Source organism: Sander vitreus, chromosome 1 (assembly GCF_031162955.1).
Source record: "Sander vitreus isolate 19-12246 chromosome 1, sanVit1, whole genome shotgun sequence".
Taxonomy (NCBI): domain Eukaryota; kingdom Metazoa; phylum Chordata; class Actinopteri; order Perciformes; family Percidae; genus Sander; species Sander vitreus.
In genome coordinates this window covers 20,838,881-20,858,668 of record NC_135855.1, presented here as the reverse complement: position 1 = coordinate 20,858,668, position 19,788 = coordinate 20,838,881, and the positions used below count along the sequence as shown (strand labels likewise).

Here is a 19,788-nt window from a genome sequence, read left to right as displayed (position 1 = left end):
AGATTTCTTATTGAAGTTTCCAAATTAAATAATTAATTAATTATTTCTAACTAAAAATTATAGAAAGTAAGAAAGTGTTTTATAAACAAATAGTAAACAACCATAAAACATTTCCAGTATGGTATCTTTGTTTGTAGAATACACATTTTATATGTATCACATAGTTCATAGTTTATCTGTGATCTGTACAGTTTTGTGAATGGAAATCAATAAGAGATAAATAACAGCTCTGACAAGGACACACCTCATTTGTAGAGCACTAAATGAAAAGACTGTAGTCAGATGTTCTTTGTGCATTCTGTGTATTGCAAACATTACAAGGCTGCCAACTGGTGATTCAAAACTATAAAGGCCTATGCTGTTCAGTATCTGCTGCATTTCTTACATTTAGGAAAGTATTATTTAGTGAGGTATGACTACAGACTAAGTTAAAGCATGTTAGTTGAACACAAGCTTAATTCCTGCGTCAACTCTTATGGGGGCAAGTCTATCCTCTGTTGTCAAACTAAATAGTACTTCACAAAATATACTGTAACACAAATTCCACAGATATAAGAAGTTATGTAATTGTAATTGTAAATGTGGACCCATTTGTACCATTTACCTTTTTCATAGATGGTTCATTTTATTGGGCAACATGAAAAAATAGGGACTATGTTAGAGGGGTAAAACAATTAGTAGATACAATGAAATAATGCCGAATACAATTACAAAAAGAGATCGGCATTAGCCATGTTACACTGATTTATTTTATGGCAGTGTATACATCTTCACCGCATACACAAGTGCAGCTAGGCAATGCAAACATACAGTAATATGAAACATAACTATTTTGAAAGTGCATTATCTACAGCTTGCAACTGTGACACAACTGCTACTTGTTCTTCTTTAACATGTTCTGAGGGCATGTTTGCTTATGTGTGTGGCAGGCAGCAGTGGGCTTTACAGTTGGAGCATTGAAAACATCCGGGACGGAAATCACACAGATCAACTGAATATTTCTGAAGGTTATTCATGCTGACGTACCCTGTAGTAAATAAGTCAACAGAAAAAAGGGTGTTATGTTAACACTCAACAACATAGAGGAAACTTTTTCCAACAGATGTTTCAGATTGTCACATAATCCAAATATTGATTGCACACGGCCTTCATTACAGGTCAATTATCTATTATTATCTTATTAGAAACAGCAAAGACATTTCCTCAAAGAACATACAGTAAATGGCAATAAATAATAGTTTTACCTGTGAGCATGTTACTAACTGGATAGTGAGCACACAGAGGGACTTCACTTTCTGATGAGTCTGTGTCAGATGGTTCAGAACTACCAAAAAGATTAATAAGGACTTCATTAATTCACTAGACAGTTTACAAATTCTTGAGATCCAATATTAAATATTTACAGTGGAAACTTAACATACTCGCTTTTGCTGACTTCACTGTACTCATCTTCTGTCTGGCAACTACAACTCTTATGGAAACCCTGTCAAACAGAAGGCAATCTAAAGTGATTGACATGATTTGCCTTTGTGTAAATTATTTTAACTGGTGTACTTACCTGAGTCACTGACAGCTCATCTTCACACTCCCAAATCAACCTCCCAACCACTTGTCTCACCTCTTCAATGATAATAAGAGGAACATTGTATGAGTTATATTTCATAAAATTGGTTTTCTTTTCATGTCATAGGACCTTTAAGCAATGACCCTTTATCACAAGTTGATTATGTCTATGAGTTGCAAGAAGTCCAACCAAAGAGAGATTTAGTATGGTTTACAATAAGTCAATAAACAAAAGTCCTCACCGTCCTGTACTGAGGCTGGAGGCAGCACATAATGACCAATGCACACAGACTTTACACTCTGGCGCTTCTCACACGCGGACAGAAACAAGCTGTGAAAAACCACCACCTTGTTCCAAAGATAATCTTTGCTCTCAAATATCCTGAAAAACAGAAAGAAATGACTGCTTGTAGAGGATTATAGTAAAATGACTTACAAATGTTCTGCTAGATGATAAATGTGCAACTTTCCAGTTCTTCATCACGCTCACCTCAGAGTATCAGGGAAAGTAGCATCCTCACTGAAAAGGTAATCAGCTGTTCTCCAACCAGCAATGGTCCCACCCTCCAGTCCTACAAGAAACATATACTATGAACAAAAAGCAAGATCAAACTACCACAAAGTGTGTGTTTTGGAATGACAATGTAGATCCAACGTGAACTAATTCAATCAATAAATTTTTTTTTTGTCACATGAAATCGGATGCCCAGCAGAGAAGTGAGGTGAGTGATGAGCGACTCATAACCACATGCCATCACCGTCCAACGTCAACCATATAAAGCACTACTAATAAAAGATACTGGTTCCCAAACTTTTTCACGTCAAGGACCCCTAAACTACCACAAATTAGACCACAGACCACCATTTGATAAGCTTTCGTATAGGGTCCCCATCTAATAGGATTTTTTGCTTTTAATGTTAGATGTTTTATTACAGAACGTGTATTAAACTCAGGACAAAAATCCATACATACAGTAATTGGGTTACATTTGGATGGAATTATAGTGAAAATAAATTATTTCCTTTTTGGCTGGGGACTCCCTGGAACTCCCTGAAGAATCCCTGGGGGCCCTTGACCCAACTTTGAAAACCACTGAATGTATTAAACGTTTTAGACCGCTAGTTAAATTAATAAATACATTTACATTAGCATTATTTAGCAGGTGATTCATAACTAGCTTAGCTAGCTCAATTAAACCTATAAAGTCAAACATTGACCTGATAATAGGTTACTTACTCCAAAAGTTGTAACATCCCTGTGGCACACTGCTTGAAAACCAGGCAGTCTTATTCCTAAACATAACTAACTTACAGTCCTCTCTTTTGATAAACTGTTAGCTATTAACTTTCCAGCTAGTCTGCTTATCTTAATCTTTTAAACTGCAGTGCTGCACCAGCGCTGTCGTTTGGCGCGCAAACGGCTCTGCTGCATTTAAGTGCTGTTGAAAACTGTTGGAATTGTTGATATTCGGAGAATCGGACGACTTACCAATATATAGCTATGCTTACCAAACAACCAGGTCTGGGTCTGGGTCTGATCATGGAGGGTCTGACTTGCTAGCTTTTATATTTCATTAGCATAGGAGGTGGATTCTATGGCTGTTTATATGTATGGTTTAATGTTTCGTTTTTTATATGTTTTAAAAAAACAAAACAGTAAGCCTAAAAAACAAGTAGGGTACTTAAAATCACAACCACCGTAAAAAAAAAAAAAAAAAAATCCTGGTTTTGTTCTGCTATTTTCCCAGCTAACTTTAGCCTGTTGAGCATAGTGAGGTATTGATAATCCTTATTTATCTTTGGACGTTGCTTAATGTCAAACAAATTGTGAGTATGTATCCTAACTGTCTTATTTACATTATTACCACATATACCGGTATAAGTGAAACGTATTCAGTGTTTCTTCAATATGTTTCTTCAATGTGACCTTGTCAGACATCGTTAACTGACATACACATAAAATAATGATAACTTTAGAGGCTGTTAGATGTTTGTCAGTCTGTTTTGTAATTTACTGTATTTCTTTCTCATCTGATGTTTCTAAAGCCATAGAAAGTCAAAGATTGGAAGGCTAATGCCTCTCAGTAAATATAACCTATTATTCCTCCTCCTGACTGAATATTGTATTGTGTGCCTGTCCTGTTTTTACATTGATGATGTTACAAAGGGCGTTCCTCAGGGATCCACTGTGGGCCCTGTTTGCCATTTTCAGAAATTGATTTTCACATTTCCGAGATATGGATTTAATCTCTGCTGTGACCAGTGGTTTCATTGAGAGAGTTGGCATTTTGCTCATTGAGAAATTGTCTAACATGTTGGTCCAAAATCTTCAGTATGTGTTCATTTGGGTTGAGATCTGGTGATTGTAAAGGCCATAGCAAATTATTTATACAATTTAATTCTAGTCAAACCGCGTGGAAGCTGCCTTTGGTATGTTTCCCCACCTAGTTATTGTGGTTTTTACCTTTGTCACCCATCTGAAGTATGACCACCAGCAGTGTTTTGCAGTACTACATTTTACCACCAGATGGTAATATTTTGTAACATATATGCCTACAGTTGATCATCATGATCCATTATATGGCTTACAACAGTCCAGTCTAACAATAAATAAAATCCTGTACTGATCAAGCTGTTACAGTCTTTTTCATTTAATTAGTGCAGCTGCCACTGCATTGCTTTGAGTCCAAGCAGGTAGTGTATTTCCAAAATGTAACTACCTTTGGAAAGCAAAGCTATTTTGACTGTGAAATTAAGCTGGTGACTGTGAGTTAAATAATGGTGTAGCTTATAGTTGATGGAATTGCACAAGAGTGGTGATGTGCCCCAGCTTTTAAATGATCCAGTACTGGATTATTTTTAAATATTAGTAAGCAATATTCCAATGTGGGGCTGTTTTGTCTAATGTTCAGCAACCAGAAATGCTTGTTGGAGGTAAACTCAGTCTCCTACAAATAAAAAGCTGATAACATTTCATTTCAGCAGTTATGTTGTCAAATCTTACTTGTTCACAGTAGCATCCAGTTCTGTGTACTGGCTTGTAGACTCACTCACATATTGGACAGCAGTTTTTGGCAGTATGTAGACATCAGCAGCTCTTTTTTTTTATGATTCTATATGTTCTATAACATCCTTGGTGGGGTTGACTGCAGGTCAGGCGCTCATTGCTACCACAGACACACACGCACAAGCACACACACGCACGCACGCACGCACACAGAGAACCCGTTGATTCCTGTTTATGAAGCCCAATAATGTCATGTAACCTTGTGTTTTATAACAGCAGCAGCCTATTAAGGAAGAGATTGCTGTACAGCAGGATTGCTGGTATAACTGATAGGCTATGCCTGTTTGAACTCTGAGAAACCAGAGAGCCTATCACTCTGTCACTAAAGGGAATGTATAGGATGTATCTCAGGCTATTATAGGTCTTAGGAATTGCTTGGAAAACCACTGAGCAGCACATCTACTGCCTGTTGGTGTGACAGAGAGTGACATGCATGGACAAAGACAGAGATTGGATGTAGCTTACTACATGCATGTTTGTAATATTTTGGTCAGCTTTCCTGCGCATATACTGGCACTGGATGGAGACTGAGTTCAGCGTACGGTGAAGCCACACCCTGTTTCTTATACCCAACCCCCCACCATGCTCCGCTCAGAACAAAGCACTGGAGAGAGGGGCTGGTCGGTGGTACATGCACTAAGGTTTAACATGAGCAGAAGGACAGTAGACAGAATGAATCATCTATCTGTTGTTAGACATTTATGATACACATTTATGATAATTAAAATTGTGGTTACCCTTTTATTTTCCTGGCAAAGAAACAGTATAATATTATCAGAATATGGATTTTACTGTGCATGGAAATCATTTGTCTTCAGTGACTTTCTTGCAAACCGTTACCAAAACATTAGAATGATGATAAATGAAATACTGTAAACATTAAACTGGTCGATTAATTGATTAGTGGACTACTGACATAGAATTAATCCACAACATTACTGATAATCGGTTAATTGTTTCAGTCATTTATTAAGAAAAATGCCAAAGATTCTCTGGATCCAGCTTCTCAGTTGTGAGGATGTTATGCTTTTCTCTGTTTTACATCACTGTAATTTGCATATATTTGTGTTGTGCAATATGAAGATGTCACATTGGACTCTTTATGATGGGCATTTTCAGTCATCAGATACATCTGTAATGTAAACAAATGTTTGTTGCAGCCCTAATTAAGTGGAGCGCGGAAACAACTAGTTGATTGATTGATTACTAGATTGACAATTTTTTTAAAAATTTTTTACCAATGATAATTTGCTCTGGTGAAATATCTTTGTGTTGTGGATTGTGGTTGGACAAGTTATTTGAATATTTGAAGGCTTTTGAAACTGATGGGCTTTTTTTTACACTAAATGAATCATCAGATTTTGATAAAGAAAGCAATTTCAGCTCTTATTTATGTTCAAGTTGCAACCGGGATGTATTATCATAGTGAATTCATGCTCCAACTGTTAAACTTTACATGTCTCTTGCTCTTTTGTTTGACTCTGGCCTGTTTTGTGTGTTTGTGTGTCCTCTGATGTCCAGGAATAATTCACATAATCTGAATTATGTAAAAATGACAGGATTTGTCCTCTTCCTCCCCTTTGTTTTCTGTTGTGTTGATTTAGTTTTTTCAGCTTCCCTTTTGCTGGACAGAGTAAATGGCCTGTGGTGGCAGAGCTGGCTGCCCCGGGCTCATCCATCTCCTCTCTGTCCCTTATGATATTGGTCCATTGTGTGGTAGCCCAGATTGTTGTATTGCCATTGTTGCTGTATTATTGTTGTTTATGGCAGTGTGTTTTAGGGCTGCAACTAACAATTATTATTGTTAATTCATCTGACGATTATTTTTTAGATGGACTAATTGATTGTTTTATCCATAAATGTCAGACAACAATACCTATCATCACATTTTCCCTGGGCCCCAAGTGACATATTTGTATCACTAGTTTTGTCCAGACAACAACCCATAATCCAAATGTATTAAATTTACTATAATAGAAGACTTAGAAAATCAGCAAATATTCACATTTGAGAGGCTTAAACCAGTACATTTTTTGGCATTCATACTTAAACAAATTTGTTACTGATTAATGTTCCTTTAATTGACTAATCGATTAATTGTATTAGCTTTGGTATGTTGCTATAGTAGTACAATATGATTACCATAATGTTACATAGATTTGTCTCTGTTTTGTTGCTAATGAGATTCAACTATAATCCTGATACAGAGATGTGGTTTGGGTCTTCCTGCAGGCTCTGTTTGGCCTGGTTTCGGTTTGTCTTGATCTCCTGTGGTATTTGCTGCACTCATACTGTGGCTATGTTTCAGATGGAGTGATGTAGTAAGTGGAGCTGTGCTACATATGTTTTAATAGGACAGTTTTGATAGCAACGAAGGCTACATTCACAGGGGAATTTGAGCGGATGCATCTACATGTATGTAATCTTTAATTAAACACCTTCACCAGAAACTATAAATAATGAGCAACGTGACTAAACATTACACAGAAACAATAGTACAAAAGAAGAAAAAAACATTAATGACTTCCCAACTGTTGTGGGGGATGGTCCAGTACAGGGCGGTCTGTGTTATTATGGAGCCCACACAACTTCAATAGCTTCAATAGCATTCACACACCATTGGCCAGGCATCCATGCTAGGTAACGTAACCCAATTTGTTCAGGTCCTATCCCCTGACCAATCGGCTATCCTAACCTTAACTACTCAAGGTCAATGCCTAACCCCAACCAATCCAAATAAAATAAATTGAATTGAATCAGGTTGCTTCGTAGGGCGAGACTTGCCTAGAAGTTATGTGGGATTCATAATAAAGCGGGCGGTCTGGATCAAGGACGTTATTTTTTTTAAACTAATGTTCAGCGATCCCAGACAAGCTCAATAACAACTAGTGTCTTTATGAATTGCTGCTGGCTTTGGATTGTATATATTTACTGCTTCTAGACATCATGAGATAGCCTCAGCATTTTCATACAGTACTTTGTCACTGAGATGGAGCAGTAAACCTTACTGGAGTTATATCATTAAAGAGCTATAGAGGAGTTGATTTGCTATCCGCACCAGTCTGTCAACTTGCATTCACTTTACTTCTGTGTTAAATGAGTAGTCTATTATCTCTCTCTCTCTCTCTCTCTCTCTCTCTCTCTCTCTCTCTCTCTCTCTCTCTCTCTCTCTCTCTCTCTCTCTCTCTCTATCAAGTCTCTTTCTCTCCAGCTGAACCAACAACATCAAAGGAGTGTGCTTCAAATCGCAGGTGTTGAAGGATTAAACCCACCACATGATGGGGTTTTATTCTCAGCCTCATCTTTGATGTAGTGTCTCTTTCACTCACTTGTGTCTCTAACCGGTAACATGGCTTGGTAGCCTAGAGTATCCTTTGCTAAACTGAAAATATGTGTCTTCATTCTCACACAGCAACATATTGATATTGATATTTTGCTGCTGCAACACTGGAATTTCCCATTTTTTTGGGATCAATAAAAATCTATTTATCTATCTATCTATCTATTAGGTAAGAGGCTGCACTCAGGAACTGGAAAATATATCAGTTTCCATTATATACATTTTGCAGCGGCTGCCCGATATGGGGCACTGAATTTGATGAAGGTATGGAAGCAAATAAGAGACTGAATACTTAATACTGACATATTTTTCTTACAAAACCATGTATCTGAATGTATTTGTTCTACATTCAGCTCTTTGAAAATAAAATATGAAATGTTTTGATTTGCAATTCAAACACTGAATTTGAATAGATTATTTTTAATGGTCACAAATTCAGATCTAAAAATTGAAGTTGAAAAGTTCAAATAGAACAGTCAAATTCAATTGTTTAAATTAAGATTCAAAAATTCAAGTTCAAATATTGGAGTCCTGAGTTTGATTGTACACAAACAGCAAACTGGACAACTTACTGGAGCCCTGTCGTTTTTCCTGGCAGTCATCTTTGAGTTTCAATTTTTGAGCAAACCCAAGCGCAGTGGATCACAGCAGGCTGATGGCCAGCGGCAGGGCTTTGTTTAAAAATCCTAGAGGAAACACTGAATGTCCTGTGATTAATGTCAGTAGTTGCACAAAGGAGGACAGCATCTGACAGTAGGTGGTTGGGACAATGTGCGATATGAAGATATACAGTATACTGATATAAATATACCTATCGTCAGAGATTTCACTATAGCGTTTAGCATGGTAGCTATCCCTTTAACGTCTCTGGATGAATAAGATAATTGTGGACAATATTAATTTTTAGCAATTCCAGTGGCTGTATGGATGGCAATGTCAGTTAGGTTGGTTGGTTGACCACTTTGGTCCATACTGAAAAATCTCAATTGTTGCCATCAAATGTTGTACAAACATTTGAAACAGCGTACCGCACAGAGACGGACACATGCAAGGTTGTTTACTTCATAGATGAAATGGCAGTTAGTATAAACAAACCAGTTAAAATGCAAACATGCGAACATGTATTGCCTCTTGGGGAAAAACATATGACTGAGTTGAGAATGATGCCTGGTGTTATGAGTAGGCTAATCAGTGCATATTGTGTGTGTAGCAAATGTGTGGTTGAGCCGCTGAGCGAAAGAGAGAGAGAGACGGCGGCTGCGCTGTGTAGCCTAGTTGTTTAGGAATTGATAAGCAGAACCAAAAGTTTTATTTCTTAATTATTCCAAAGGAATCCAAATTTTAGAACAAGTTCTAATTTAGAACCGGTTCTCGATGCCCAACCCTACATACAGTATTATTATTGTGACATATAATTACATGTACTGTTATATATGATTTCATCCATTTCGCCCATCCATAGTTGGGCCTTTCATAGATTCATGTTGGGTTTTTTTACTTTCATGGTACCCATAATCTGTGTTGGCCATTATAGCTCATTGGTACAGAGATGTGTTTTCTGTCTGTCTGACCTTTCTTTTAAGGCACATGCACTTGATTTTGAATTTGAAGCTGCTTCTAAATTCAAACTTATTTTGACTCTATGGAACACATTTGAAATAGAAGTATTGCAAATTAACGGGGAGAACTAAACACATCACTTGAAATTCAAAATGCTACTTACTAACTAATTTCAGTTAAAAAGTTAAAGTACGTATAAACAGTCACTGTGGTATTTAAATATTACACAATGATCAAACAAAGTGTATGTTATTCACTATGCACAGGTGCATCTTCTTAACCCTACTGGAGAAATCTCTACAAAAGAATGTCAACATCCATCCAATCCTTATCTACCTAACCTACCTAATCACATAAAGAGCTAAAACCAAATTGAATGTGAAAATGTTAAGTGAAAAAAATATCACAGGGAAATATTTTTTCAAAGCTCTGTGAGCTCACACTTGTATCTCAGTAAAAGTGAAGCAGAGGAGACAAGGAAAGTTTTCCAGAGTGACCGCTTTAGTGCTAGCTGTAGGCTTCATGCTGACCTTTAACCCTGGTTGGGTCACCGGGATGTGTTGGTGTACTGAGGAGGGACAGGAGGGTACATTGCTCCCCAGACCGTTAAGAAGCCATGCAGGGAAACAGCTGAGCAGCGCCTGACAGTAGGGTGAGAGGAAATGTCGTAGGTCCCACAGGCTTACCTTTAGGGGAACAGACTCACTCTTAGACAAGCATATACTGTAGACTCATACATGCATCACATTCACGTGCACATGCATGCATGCAAGGCATGCAAGGCTGCACAGCGGTATCAGTTAGGCAACACACAGAGTGAAAGATGTATTTGAACAGAGGACACCTGCGAGACAGAAACTGCCCACAGAATCAAAGTTTTGACTGACTGTAGCCAAGTTTGTGTCTCACCAAGGACTGTCCTGCTGCTATGTCAGACCATGTGTGAATGTTATTTGCCCTCTTAGTTACTTGGGTCCACGATGACATCTTGTCATCTTTTGGAGTTTGGAGGAAGGCATCACTAAGAAATGGCCGCTCCCTGGGGTTAACATCCCACTGAGCACAAGCCATTTAGATTAATGACCTGACTTTCTGTTCTGTTTCCCTTACGTCCCATCATATTCTCTAACTCTTTTCTAACTTTGCCCATTGAGTTTATGAACCTACATTTCATCCAACTTTCTACGGTTTTCCCTGGTGGACAGCAGTGGAAGAAGCATTTATATCCTGTACTTAAAGGTGCCCTGTGGTGTTCTCTTGTCAGCAAACAAAAGTTATACTTACATTCAGTGTTTCTGTGTGTATTCTTGAGATCTAAAAAAACATTGTAGATGCATCCTTCTTTATAAAACATTTGCAAAACACTATTAGCGAGCTTAATACATCCATGGGCTAGCGTAATTTAGAGGGAACAACCATATTGTATTTTGTCCATAGCAAACCCCGCCAATCGGTCCCAAAACGTCCTAGATCCAGTTAGATAGTAAATGCCGTGAGCATATATTTTTTTGTAAATCTTTACAATCGTTCCCTACTTATTGCAAGATGTACATTTTCTTCAAAACTTATAAGAAAAATGAAAATACTCATATAGCCATTTTCAGCATGTAGCTTGCTAGCTCAAAGTTTGTTGTTGTTTCCCAAAGAGGACGGAGTTAGACAATGGCTACACACAGAGAGTGGAAGGCAAGGGACATCCTGCAGTGCTGGATGTCCCGGCGATTATCCTGGAAATGAACTGTCGTTGATCCAGACCATACTGGGGAATAAATGTCTGGATATCTCAGCCTCTGCTACTCCGATTTTGACCATTCTTTCTTGTGAGTTCCCCAACTATGATGAAGTGCAATACTAAATTGTATCGAACAGTAAGTTTCATATGCAAAATTTGAGTTTAAGTATAACAAGTAAAAGTACTCATGTAGCAGAATGGTCAGTTTTATATTATATATATTATAATATGTTATTGTTATTACTGAAGAATTAACCTGACAGACCTGTAATATGTAATATAATCTCATCATAGTCATATGTCAGTCATATTTTAATGTTGCTGCTGGTCAAATTGGTAGTACTGTAATTTTAAATATTTTATATAATTAAGCTTAGCGTTAGTTCCTGCAGGACACGGAAGTCATACGCCCGCTGATTGAATTATCATTCCTATCAGACACACACCAATCACAGCCATTCTCACATGAAGGCTGTCCTTTTAAATATGATTCCCTCCTCACTGGTCCCTGCTACACTGACGCTGCTTCACTCACTGCTGCTGCTGGCAACGCTTCGCCTCCACCACTCCAGCCTCCACCACTCCAGCCTCCACCTTCCTAGTTCAGAGTCCTAACATGACTCAAAGTTTAAAATGGTTTTCAATGTCTTTCTTTTGGCTCACTCTTTTTTTTTTACCCAGGGGGGTTTCTGCATTGTGCTCCCTGTTTCAGCTTGGCATGCTGCTTGGCTGATCCAGGGAGCATTATCAAGAGCGGAGCCATCAGCGCCAAGCAGAACTGTATTTCCATTTGTTGCAATACATGGTTAAATCTATGACGAGAGTGTTCCTGACTGAAGTGCTAGGTTGTTTGATTTATAACAATACTAATATTATTTAAAAAAAAAACGTACTATATGCAAAGTAATGAGAAAAACATCCAAATGAACATAGCAGAGTAAAAGGTATATGTAACTCTGAAATTTAGTGGAGTATAAGTATAAAGTAGGATAAGTAAAATGGAAATTCTCAATTGAAGTGTAAACGTACATAATTCTATATCCAAATTTGATAATAAGTCACTTTGGTTTTACTGATGGCTCACCCGTAATCTGTATCTGTTGTGATATTAGCCTGAGACCTGTAGCTATTACAGTACTAATGATTAATATCTAAATGTTTGAAAACTGTTCTTCTTATGTTAACAAAGTATACATACAACATCCCTGAAACACAAACTGACTGGAGTGTCAGGTGTTTCCATTAATCATGAAACCATGTAAACAGAGAACAGTTGTGAACAATTTAACGAATATAATGGGATGTCTGGCTTATTTCTTATTCTGTGAGGCGCGGTGATCTGGAGATATGTTTCTTCTTGTTTTACCAGTACAGGATGCCCATGTCTAAACACAGGCCCCGTCTTCTTTTTAAAACACTTGAATACACAACTTGTGTTTTGGCAGTATCTCTCAAACGTATATCTCTGTTTTCTGTAACCTACTATCACAGGAAAAAAGGGACAGATCTAAACTGTATCTCTTTAGTAATAGACCTGTGCCATGTCATTTAATGAAGTTGTCCTCCTTGGACTGTTAGTGTGAAACTGCTACAAACATTTATTAGAGATAACAAGATCATTTACAATAATGGCTACAATAGCAATAGACAGCTGTTGTTAGGGTTTTGAAATTTGGACTGCCCAAAGCTTACGTTAAAAAAAAGTTAATACGAATAGTTTAAAAAAATGCTTTGGTTTGTATAAGATTGCTTATTTTATGAATATTTCTCTTGCTTGCCAAGGCCAAATAGCAGGAAGGCTGAGGCTATCATTATTGTGGCAAATTCTAAACTGTTGAGACTAATCTGCCAGTTTGTGTTACTGTTGTAGATCTCTGCGAAGAGGCAACGAGAGCAGGGGACAAGCTGACTGGAGTTTTACGCTGAAGTGCGCCATTTGGTTAAAGTATTTCTGACTGTTGCTGTGCGTGCCTCCGTAGGGCAGGAACAAACAGCGTGAGTCACTCCACAGTCAAAATCCCTGACTGAAAAGGCCTGCTAATTTACCTGGGGTCATTTATGATTTCAGCAGGAACCTGTCACTCCAAAACTTTATGCTGATAACCTCAATGATGATAAATAAGCTGATACCCTCCAGTAAGGACAACACAGCAGGGAAGGGCAACTATTTACATTATGTATTAATCCCTGGATTCTTTTTTTGATTGAAGGAATAGTTGGACATTTTGGAAAATACGCGTATTCACTTTCTTGGCGAGAGTTGATTGAGAAGATTGATACCACTCTGTATGGTGAATATGAAGCTAACAGCCAGCCGCCGCTTAGCAGAGCAAAGGAGTGGAAACAGCTGTCTTGTCTTGGCAACATGTAGTTGTCCCACACCAAAGGCATGTGTCATATCCACTGGGCTATCACCACCTCAGTCACGAGCAAAAGCATTAAGAGATTGTTGATGTACAACCACATCGCGACAACCACATCGCACAATCTAAAGTTATTTTATGAATGAAATAGACATATTACATACCTGAGGACTGTTTTTGAATCATTTACAATCCCATAATTGTCTCCATCTGTTGAAAGCCTGACTGAGTGTAAACCAGGTTTCGTATGTCGTCTTTCACTTTCCCTTTTAGCTTTTAGTAGTTCTTTGTTTAATATCCTTCTTATCTGTGATGGCCCTGCCCCAGTATCAGCCATAACTACAGCAGATAACTTCTAAAATAAAATAAAAATACAATTAGGCCTACATAAAGAAATCTCCTGCTACCTTTTACCTGCATACTCACTAACACTTTTCCAGTGTTAATCTGTGACCCGTAAGAATGTGTGCTCTTAGCGCCACAATCATTTTGTGACTTTGCGGGAAAAATCAGACTTAGAGGTATTAATAAAAATTACATAAAAATAGCATTCTTTTCACTGTTAGTCTCGTTTACATTTACAGGTCATTTATGATCATCAAATGGAACATTACACAGTTTCAGAAACATTTAAAAGTTACATATAGTCACTTTAAACAAACTGTAACATGTTAATTAGTGAGATTTAATAACTTTTCAACAGAGCTATGCTAGCTGTTTCCCCATGTTGGCTGTAGCTATATATTTACCTAGTAATTTATCTAACTCTCGGCAAGAAGCTAATATAGCATATTTCCCAAAATGTCAACTATTCCGGTAATCAATTAATTGTTTAGTCTAGAATATGGTGAAATATGCTAATCACAATTTCCTAGAGACCAAGGTGAAAAAAACAGCAAATCATGCTATTTGTGAAGCTGGAATCAATAAATGTTGTGTAGCATGTGTAAATGATTAATAAATTATCATTATTGATCATCAATTATGATCAATTAAACAACTAATCGTTTCAGTACTAATTTTGGTTGAGGAGTGCTTTTAATCTTTTATTTTTTTTTTGCTAGTTGTGGTAGAGTGGATTAGTGGTAGCCTAGAAATCTAGATGCACCCTAGCGGCTGCCAGGGTCAGTCTAGCAACTCTCCGTTAGCTTGCGAGCTGGAAAAACCAGCAGAGGATTACCTTTGATCAAATTTGGAGGAAAGTTGGAGGCATGGAACCATTTTACACAAGTCGTGGGCAGTGACAACATATGTGTCGGCTTTGTCGAGTGCATCAGGCTAAGTGCGGCACGCTGCTCTCCTATGACAGCAAATAAAACGCGGACTTGGATGATGAACAGACACATGAAGCAGGCTCGCCGTGGCAGAAAAGATGATAGTCAGACTTCAACGTCCTCTTTTGTTACTTCTCCAAGCATGAGGGCGAAGCAAGCCCTCACAGAGAAATGCGTTGAGTTCAAACAACTCTGAATTGTAGTTGAGAACGTCAGTTATAACGGCCCGCCTATTAAAAAAGTGTCGGGTTGAAATCGGGCTCGGGCTCGGGCTCATAATTCCAGTTAATATGTCGGGCCGGGCCGGGCCGGGCCGGGCCGGTCTCAGACACAACGTGCACGGGCTCGGGTTGGGTCGGGCTTGATTTTTTTGGGCCTGATCTAAGCTCTACTATCAACTAGCGTTGTTCTGGTTGGTTGTAGCGCTATCCTATTGCGTGCAGAGGGAATTTGAAAGACAACTGTTTATCCCACCCCTCGGGGATTGAGCCCTGCCAATGGTGAGTTCCCAGACCCAACATCTTGATGTGGGTCTGGCTTGTCAGGCTAGATCAGTGGTGTATTTAAGAATTTTCTAATCTACGCTACAGTACATGTTTTATGGATTTAGAGAGAATTTACAAAGCTGTTTTCCATATACTCAAGTCATTCCATATCACACAGGATGACGGCTATTTTTGCTTTCCTAGAAGCTAGTCAAACACATTTGAGATAGGCAGGGGAGTCTTGACGAGGGGGCTCAATAGACGTGGAGAGATGGGTGACATTACGGTGGCATCTCTGCTATTTATGGATGATGTTGTTCTGGCTTTACTTTAATCTCCAACATGTAGTGGGGTTGTTTGCAGCTGAGTGTGATGCTGTCAGGAGGAGAAATGGCACCTCCAAGTCTCAGCCTTGGAAATGTGACTAGTCTTATCCAGCTGTATCTTAAGAGGACACTTCTAGGTATCTAAGGAGCTTACACATGAGTGAGAAAAAGAGTTGAGACAGCCCGGTCCTGTGTGCTGAGGTTGTCAGGAAGTCCATCAGTGAGATGGCTGACACCTGTACTGGCAGACGTCTCAAATTTTCACTGTCTCTCTTCCTTCCTTCACTGAAATACCGTAGTTTTCTGTTGGTTTGGGCTCATGCCACGTTCATATCATATCAGAGTTATCGTAATTTCCAGATTCTGACTTGTTAATAGTGTTCACATCAATATCCAAGTCATAATTACTATGACTAGGACACTCAGACTTTTTTGAATGATGTCCACAACCAAACTTGGATATATTTGGTGTCTTACTAGCCCAAGGCAAAACATCATCTCCCTTTCTGTCCCTTCTAGTCTGTTTTACTCTCTGCCAAGTATGTTAATATTTTACTGTGAAAGATGCATCACTCTGAATTGTGCTACCACTTTACACGCAGACGAGGGACCTTATGTTGTTAAACTGGATGTGGTCTGTATTGAAAAAGCTGACATATGTGCTATATATATATATATATATATATATATAATGTTTAATTATGACTATTTCATGTCTGACTTAATTGGCACATTGATTAATTATAATTAATAAAGGTATCACTTTGCAGTGTGTCATCTGATAGTCATCTTAAACTGAAAACGAAAAGCATTGCCCTCCCTAAAAATAAAAGACAACATAAAATTTCTCTTGCATGCATGAAACCTGCATATGTTTTCACAGATCACCATTCACACCAGCATAAGGGCAAGCATTTTTTTTAATTCACACCCAGGCTGGAGATTGTGAGTGCTCTCTTGTGTTGCAGTTGTTGGTTCAGGTTACCTCTGCCTCTGGCAGGAAGTAAGCCTGCTGTGGCCTTGACCTTGGCCCTGCAAATCTGCTCAGTGCAGCAGAATATCTCTCTCTCTCTCTCTCTCTCTCTCTCTCTCTCTCTCTCTCTGTAGATCTCTCTCTTACACACATATGCACTCCACCGCTCCTATATGCAATTTATAATTTTTTTCATTGCATAGTTTTTTTTTAGCATTATAATGCAGTTAAACAGTATTGGGTTTTAACCCACTGCATAAGTTTTCTGCATATACAGTAGGCTATTTGATGTAGGCTACTGTTAAAGGCAAGGTTGTGAAGGTTGAGAAGCTAGCAAGATTTGAGAGTAGCATCTCCTCTGGGCTTCGTCTAACCCCTCCCCTTGGCTCCCCCCAAAGAGATGTGCACGAGCGCCACTTTAAAGCAAGGCGCCGCTCTGCGTCTGCTTCAGAGCAGAGCAGAGGAAGGACTGGGATTAAAATCATCAAAACTCCTTCATTTTACATAGAACTACACAATTAACATAGTTTCCCTTTTTTATTCCCAGGAGGAATTAACTCTATTATATACATTATATCTCATCTCCGTATGCTGCACAAAATAATTACGACCAATGCGGTGTAAAACGTGTTTATTATAATAAATATCATATAGTAATCAAAACTTTGTCCAGGGCTCCAGTGTTGGATGTGGCAGTATCATCAGCTGTGGCAAACTACTCTGGCAGGGATTTTCCTTGAGAAAGCTAATAGAAAGACACCCACAATGAACAACAGTACTGTTACCAATTATCTAGTTATATCATTGATATAACTAGGGATGCACCGATCCGACTTTTTCGGTCCCGATACCGATGCCAGGGCTTTGTGTATCTGTCGATACCCGATACCAATCCGATACCGTTGTTGAATTAATAATAAACTGTAAACCTTTTCCACCTTATACCTTCCTTCCACCATGTGGAAGAGACTGAAAGCACCAGACTTTCCTAACTAAACATTACTTTCCTAAATAAGACAAAATAACATAGATGTAATGTATTGAATTATTATTTATTTGTTATTTAAAAAAACAATTGTGCATTCAAATCAAAAATATAATGTAATCAAACTTCTTAAAATACATTTAAATAAATAACAATAATGGGCCTTTATATAGGTTTATAATGGCTTATTCTACTGTCAGGCGTACATAGAATATCACAAAAACATTTTAATGTCATCATGTTTACTAAAAGCTTTGATTACTAAAGGGTTTGCTTGGCTCATCAACATTATACAATAACGTTAATATGAAGGAGAATGCATGAAACAGTTACAGAATTTTTTTCTGCAAACTGCAAAGTAGTAAAATAAACTTAAATTGAATGAATACACATACAAACAACTTTAACATGGTTTCCCTTTCAAAACAAAATAGTTGTAAGCTAGTTGTATAAACACTACCTTGGCCACAGGTAAGTTGTTGTGGTTGTTCTAGAAAAGTGGGCGACTGAACATAGCTCCACTGTCAGCCTCCTTCGGTGTTTGAATAACGTTAGTAGGTTGGCGGACGTATTTCAGCGAAGCAAGACATCTTAAATCCAGTGTTTTAATCATTGCTCTGAACCCGTCTTTCTCAACGGTCTGTAGCAGGACAGTAGCTGGATTGCATTCATAATGTTGCTCCGCTGCGTGCTTGAAGTGAATAGTCTTTCACGTTAGCACTGTAACGTTAGCACGGCCGAGTACCGTTAGAGCGACAGGCAACAACAGTGGCTAAATTATGTCAGAATTTTGACAACAGACGGCTCCTCTCTTGAGCATACGTTGTTCTGGTGTATCTCCTAAGTGTATATTGGAAAATGTCCACTCATCCTTGATTACACTGACTGGCCTAATATTGAGGGTGCTATGATTAATCAAAATGTTGATACACGTAACTTAAAGTTATTAAAAATATATTACACACCACAGGTGTGACTTTGACAAAACTAGCATTTGAGATAAATCTGGCTGAACAGGGCAGACATCACTGTAGATGCGCAGGGAGCGTGGCCACAGCAAAATGTATTTAATGCATTTTGCCACTATATTCTTAAATATAAATCATATAAAAGCAAAATAACTAGGGGTTATTTTGATAAAGAAAAATAACCACAAAATAATAAAATGCACAAAATACTAACATTTTGAAATGTGTATTTCTCAACTTGAACATACAAAGTTAAACGAGCATCAGAAGAAATACACAATAAAAAAATGTGCATCACTTTACACTTCTGTTACTCACGTGACCATACACAACATACAGACTGACTGGTCACATCTTTTCTGGACGTTGTTATGTGGGTAGTGCAACCCACATAACACCCACGTAATACAACCATGGAGTAGCGTAATTCAAAGGGCAGATTTAACGTAGATTCAACGCAGAACCATAAATCAGGCAGTAGTGAAAGCGGGAATGGCAGGTGCGTTGAGTGAGCGACGTCAGTGTGGGAGAGTGAGCAGTGAGCGGTGTCGGAGGGGCTGTGTGAGGGAAAATCGAGAGTAAAAAGAGATAGCAAAGACGATGTAGTGGTGTAACATTGAACAATAAAAACACCAAGCTTCTTAAGACACGTTGGCTTCATACTGTTGGTAAAGTCAAGGGTATTACAATGTGCAGACTGCAGTACACACAGAGACTAGAGTGTCACGCACACAGCACACCTTTTTGTTCACTTAAATCACACAATTTTTGCAGTTATGTAATTGCAATGTGACAATGTAAGTGTTGCCTTGTTTCACACCATGGCTCGAGAAGACTGCTCCTGAAGGAGTGTGTTGCTCGCTAAAGCACATATAGGAGCAGCCTTTTTAAGTTTATGTGTTCTTATGTAAGAAATGCATCACACAGTTCAGGCATAGCAATAGAAGGCAAAGGACTATGATGCACGCACATACAGTGGAGACACACAGGCGCTAATGCTTGCACACGCCTGTCTATTGGACTTTCACAGGACTGTCTGATCTCTCCCCTCTCGTGTTTTAGTTTTTGTGACATGCAAGCTGACTGGCCTCGCCGTGGTTTGGTGTGCCCGCTCACTGTTAATTGGCCAAACCACAGACTATTAGCACTTGA

At 38.4% G+C, this 19,788-nt stretch overlaps 1 protein-coding gene across 2 annotated transcripts; it reads right to left on the bottom strand.

The window, feature by feature from the left end:
• Positions 1-98: 98 nt before the first annotated feature.
• Positions 99-13,878, bottom strand: terb2 (telomere repeat binding bouquet formation protein 2). Of its 2 annotated transcripts, none has more exons than XM_078247642.1 (7): positions 13,790-13,878; positions 2,054-2,135; positions 1,806-1,945; positions 1,559-1,620; positions 1,422-1,483; positions 1,245-1,324; positions 99-1,027 (listed from the first exon to the last, which is right to left on the bottom strand). In XM_078247642.1, the coding sequence occupies exons 1-7, from the start codon at positions 13,809-13,811 to the stop codon at positions 915-917; spliced, it is 561 nt and encodes a 186-aa protein (XP_078103768.1). In that variant the 5' UTR covers positions 13,812-13,878; the 3' UTR covers positions 99-914. The 2 variants fall into 2 exon arrangements, with proteins under 2 accessions (XP_078103768.1, XP_078103759.1); XM_078247633.1 differs by lacking the exon at positions 13,790-13,878 and adding an exon at positions 2,801-2,969.
• Between the last annotated feature and the right edge of the window lie 5,910 nt (positions 13,879-19,788).

Coding starts and splice junctions, on each gene's coding strand:
- terb2 (XM_078247633.1), bottom strand. CDS start 2,864: ATGTTTAGGAATAAGACTGCCTGGTTTTCAAGCAGTGTGCCACAGGGA. Junction 1,946..2,053: donor ACTTTCCCTGATACTCTGAG/GTGAGCGTGATG, acceptor TCTGTTTTTCAG/GATATTTGAGAGCAAAGATT. Junction 1,621..1,805: donor TCCAGCCTCAGTACAGGACG/GTGAGGACTTTT, acceptor TTATCATTGAAG/AGGTGAGACAAGTGGTTGGG.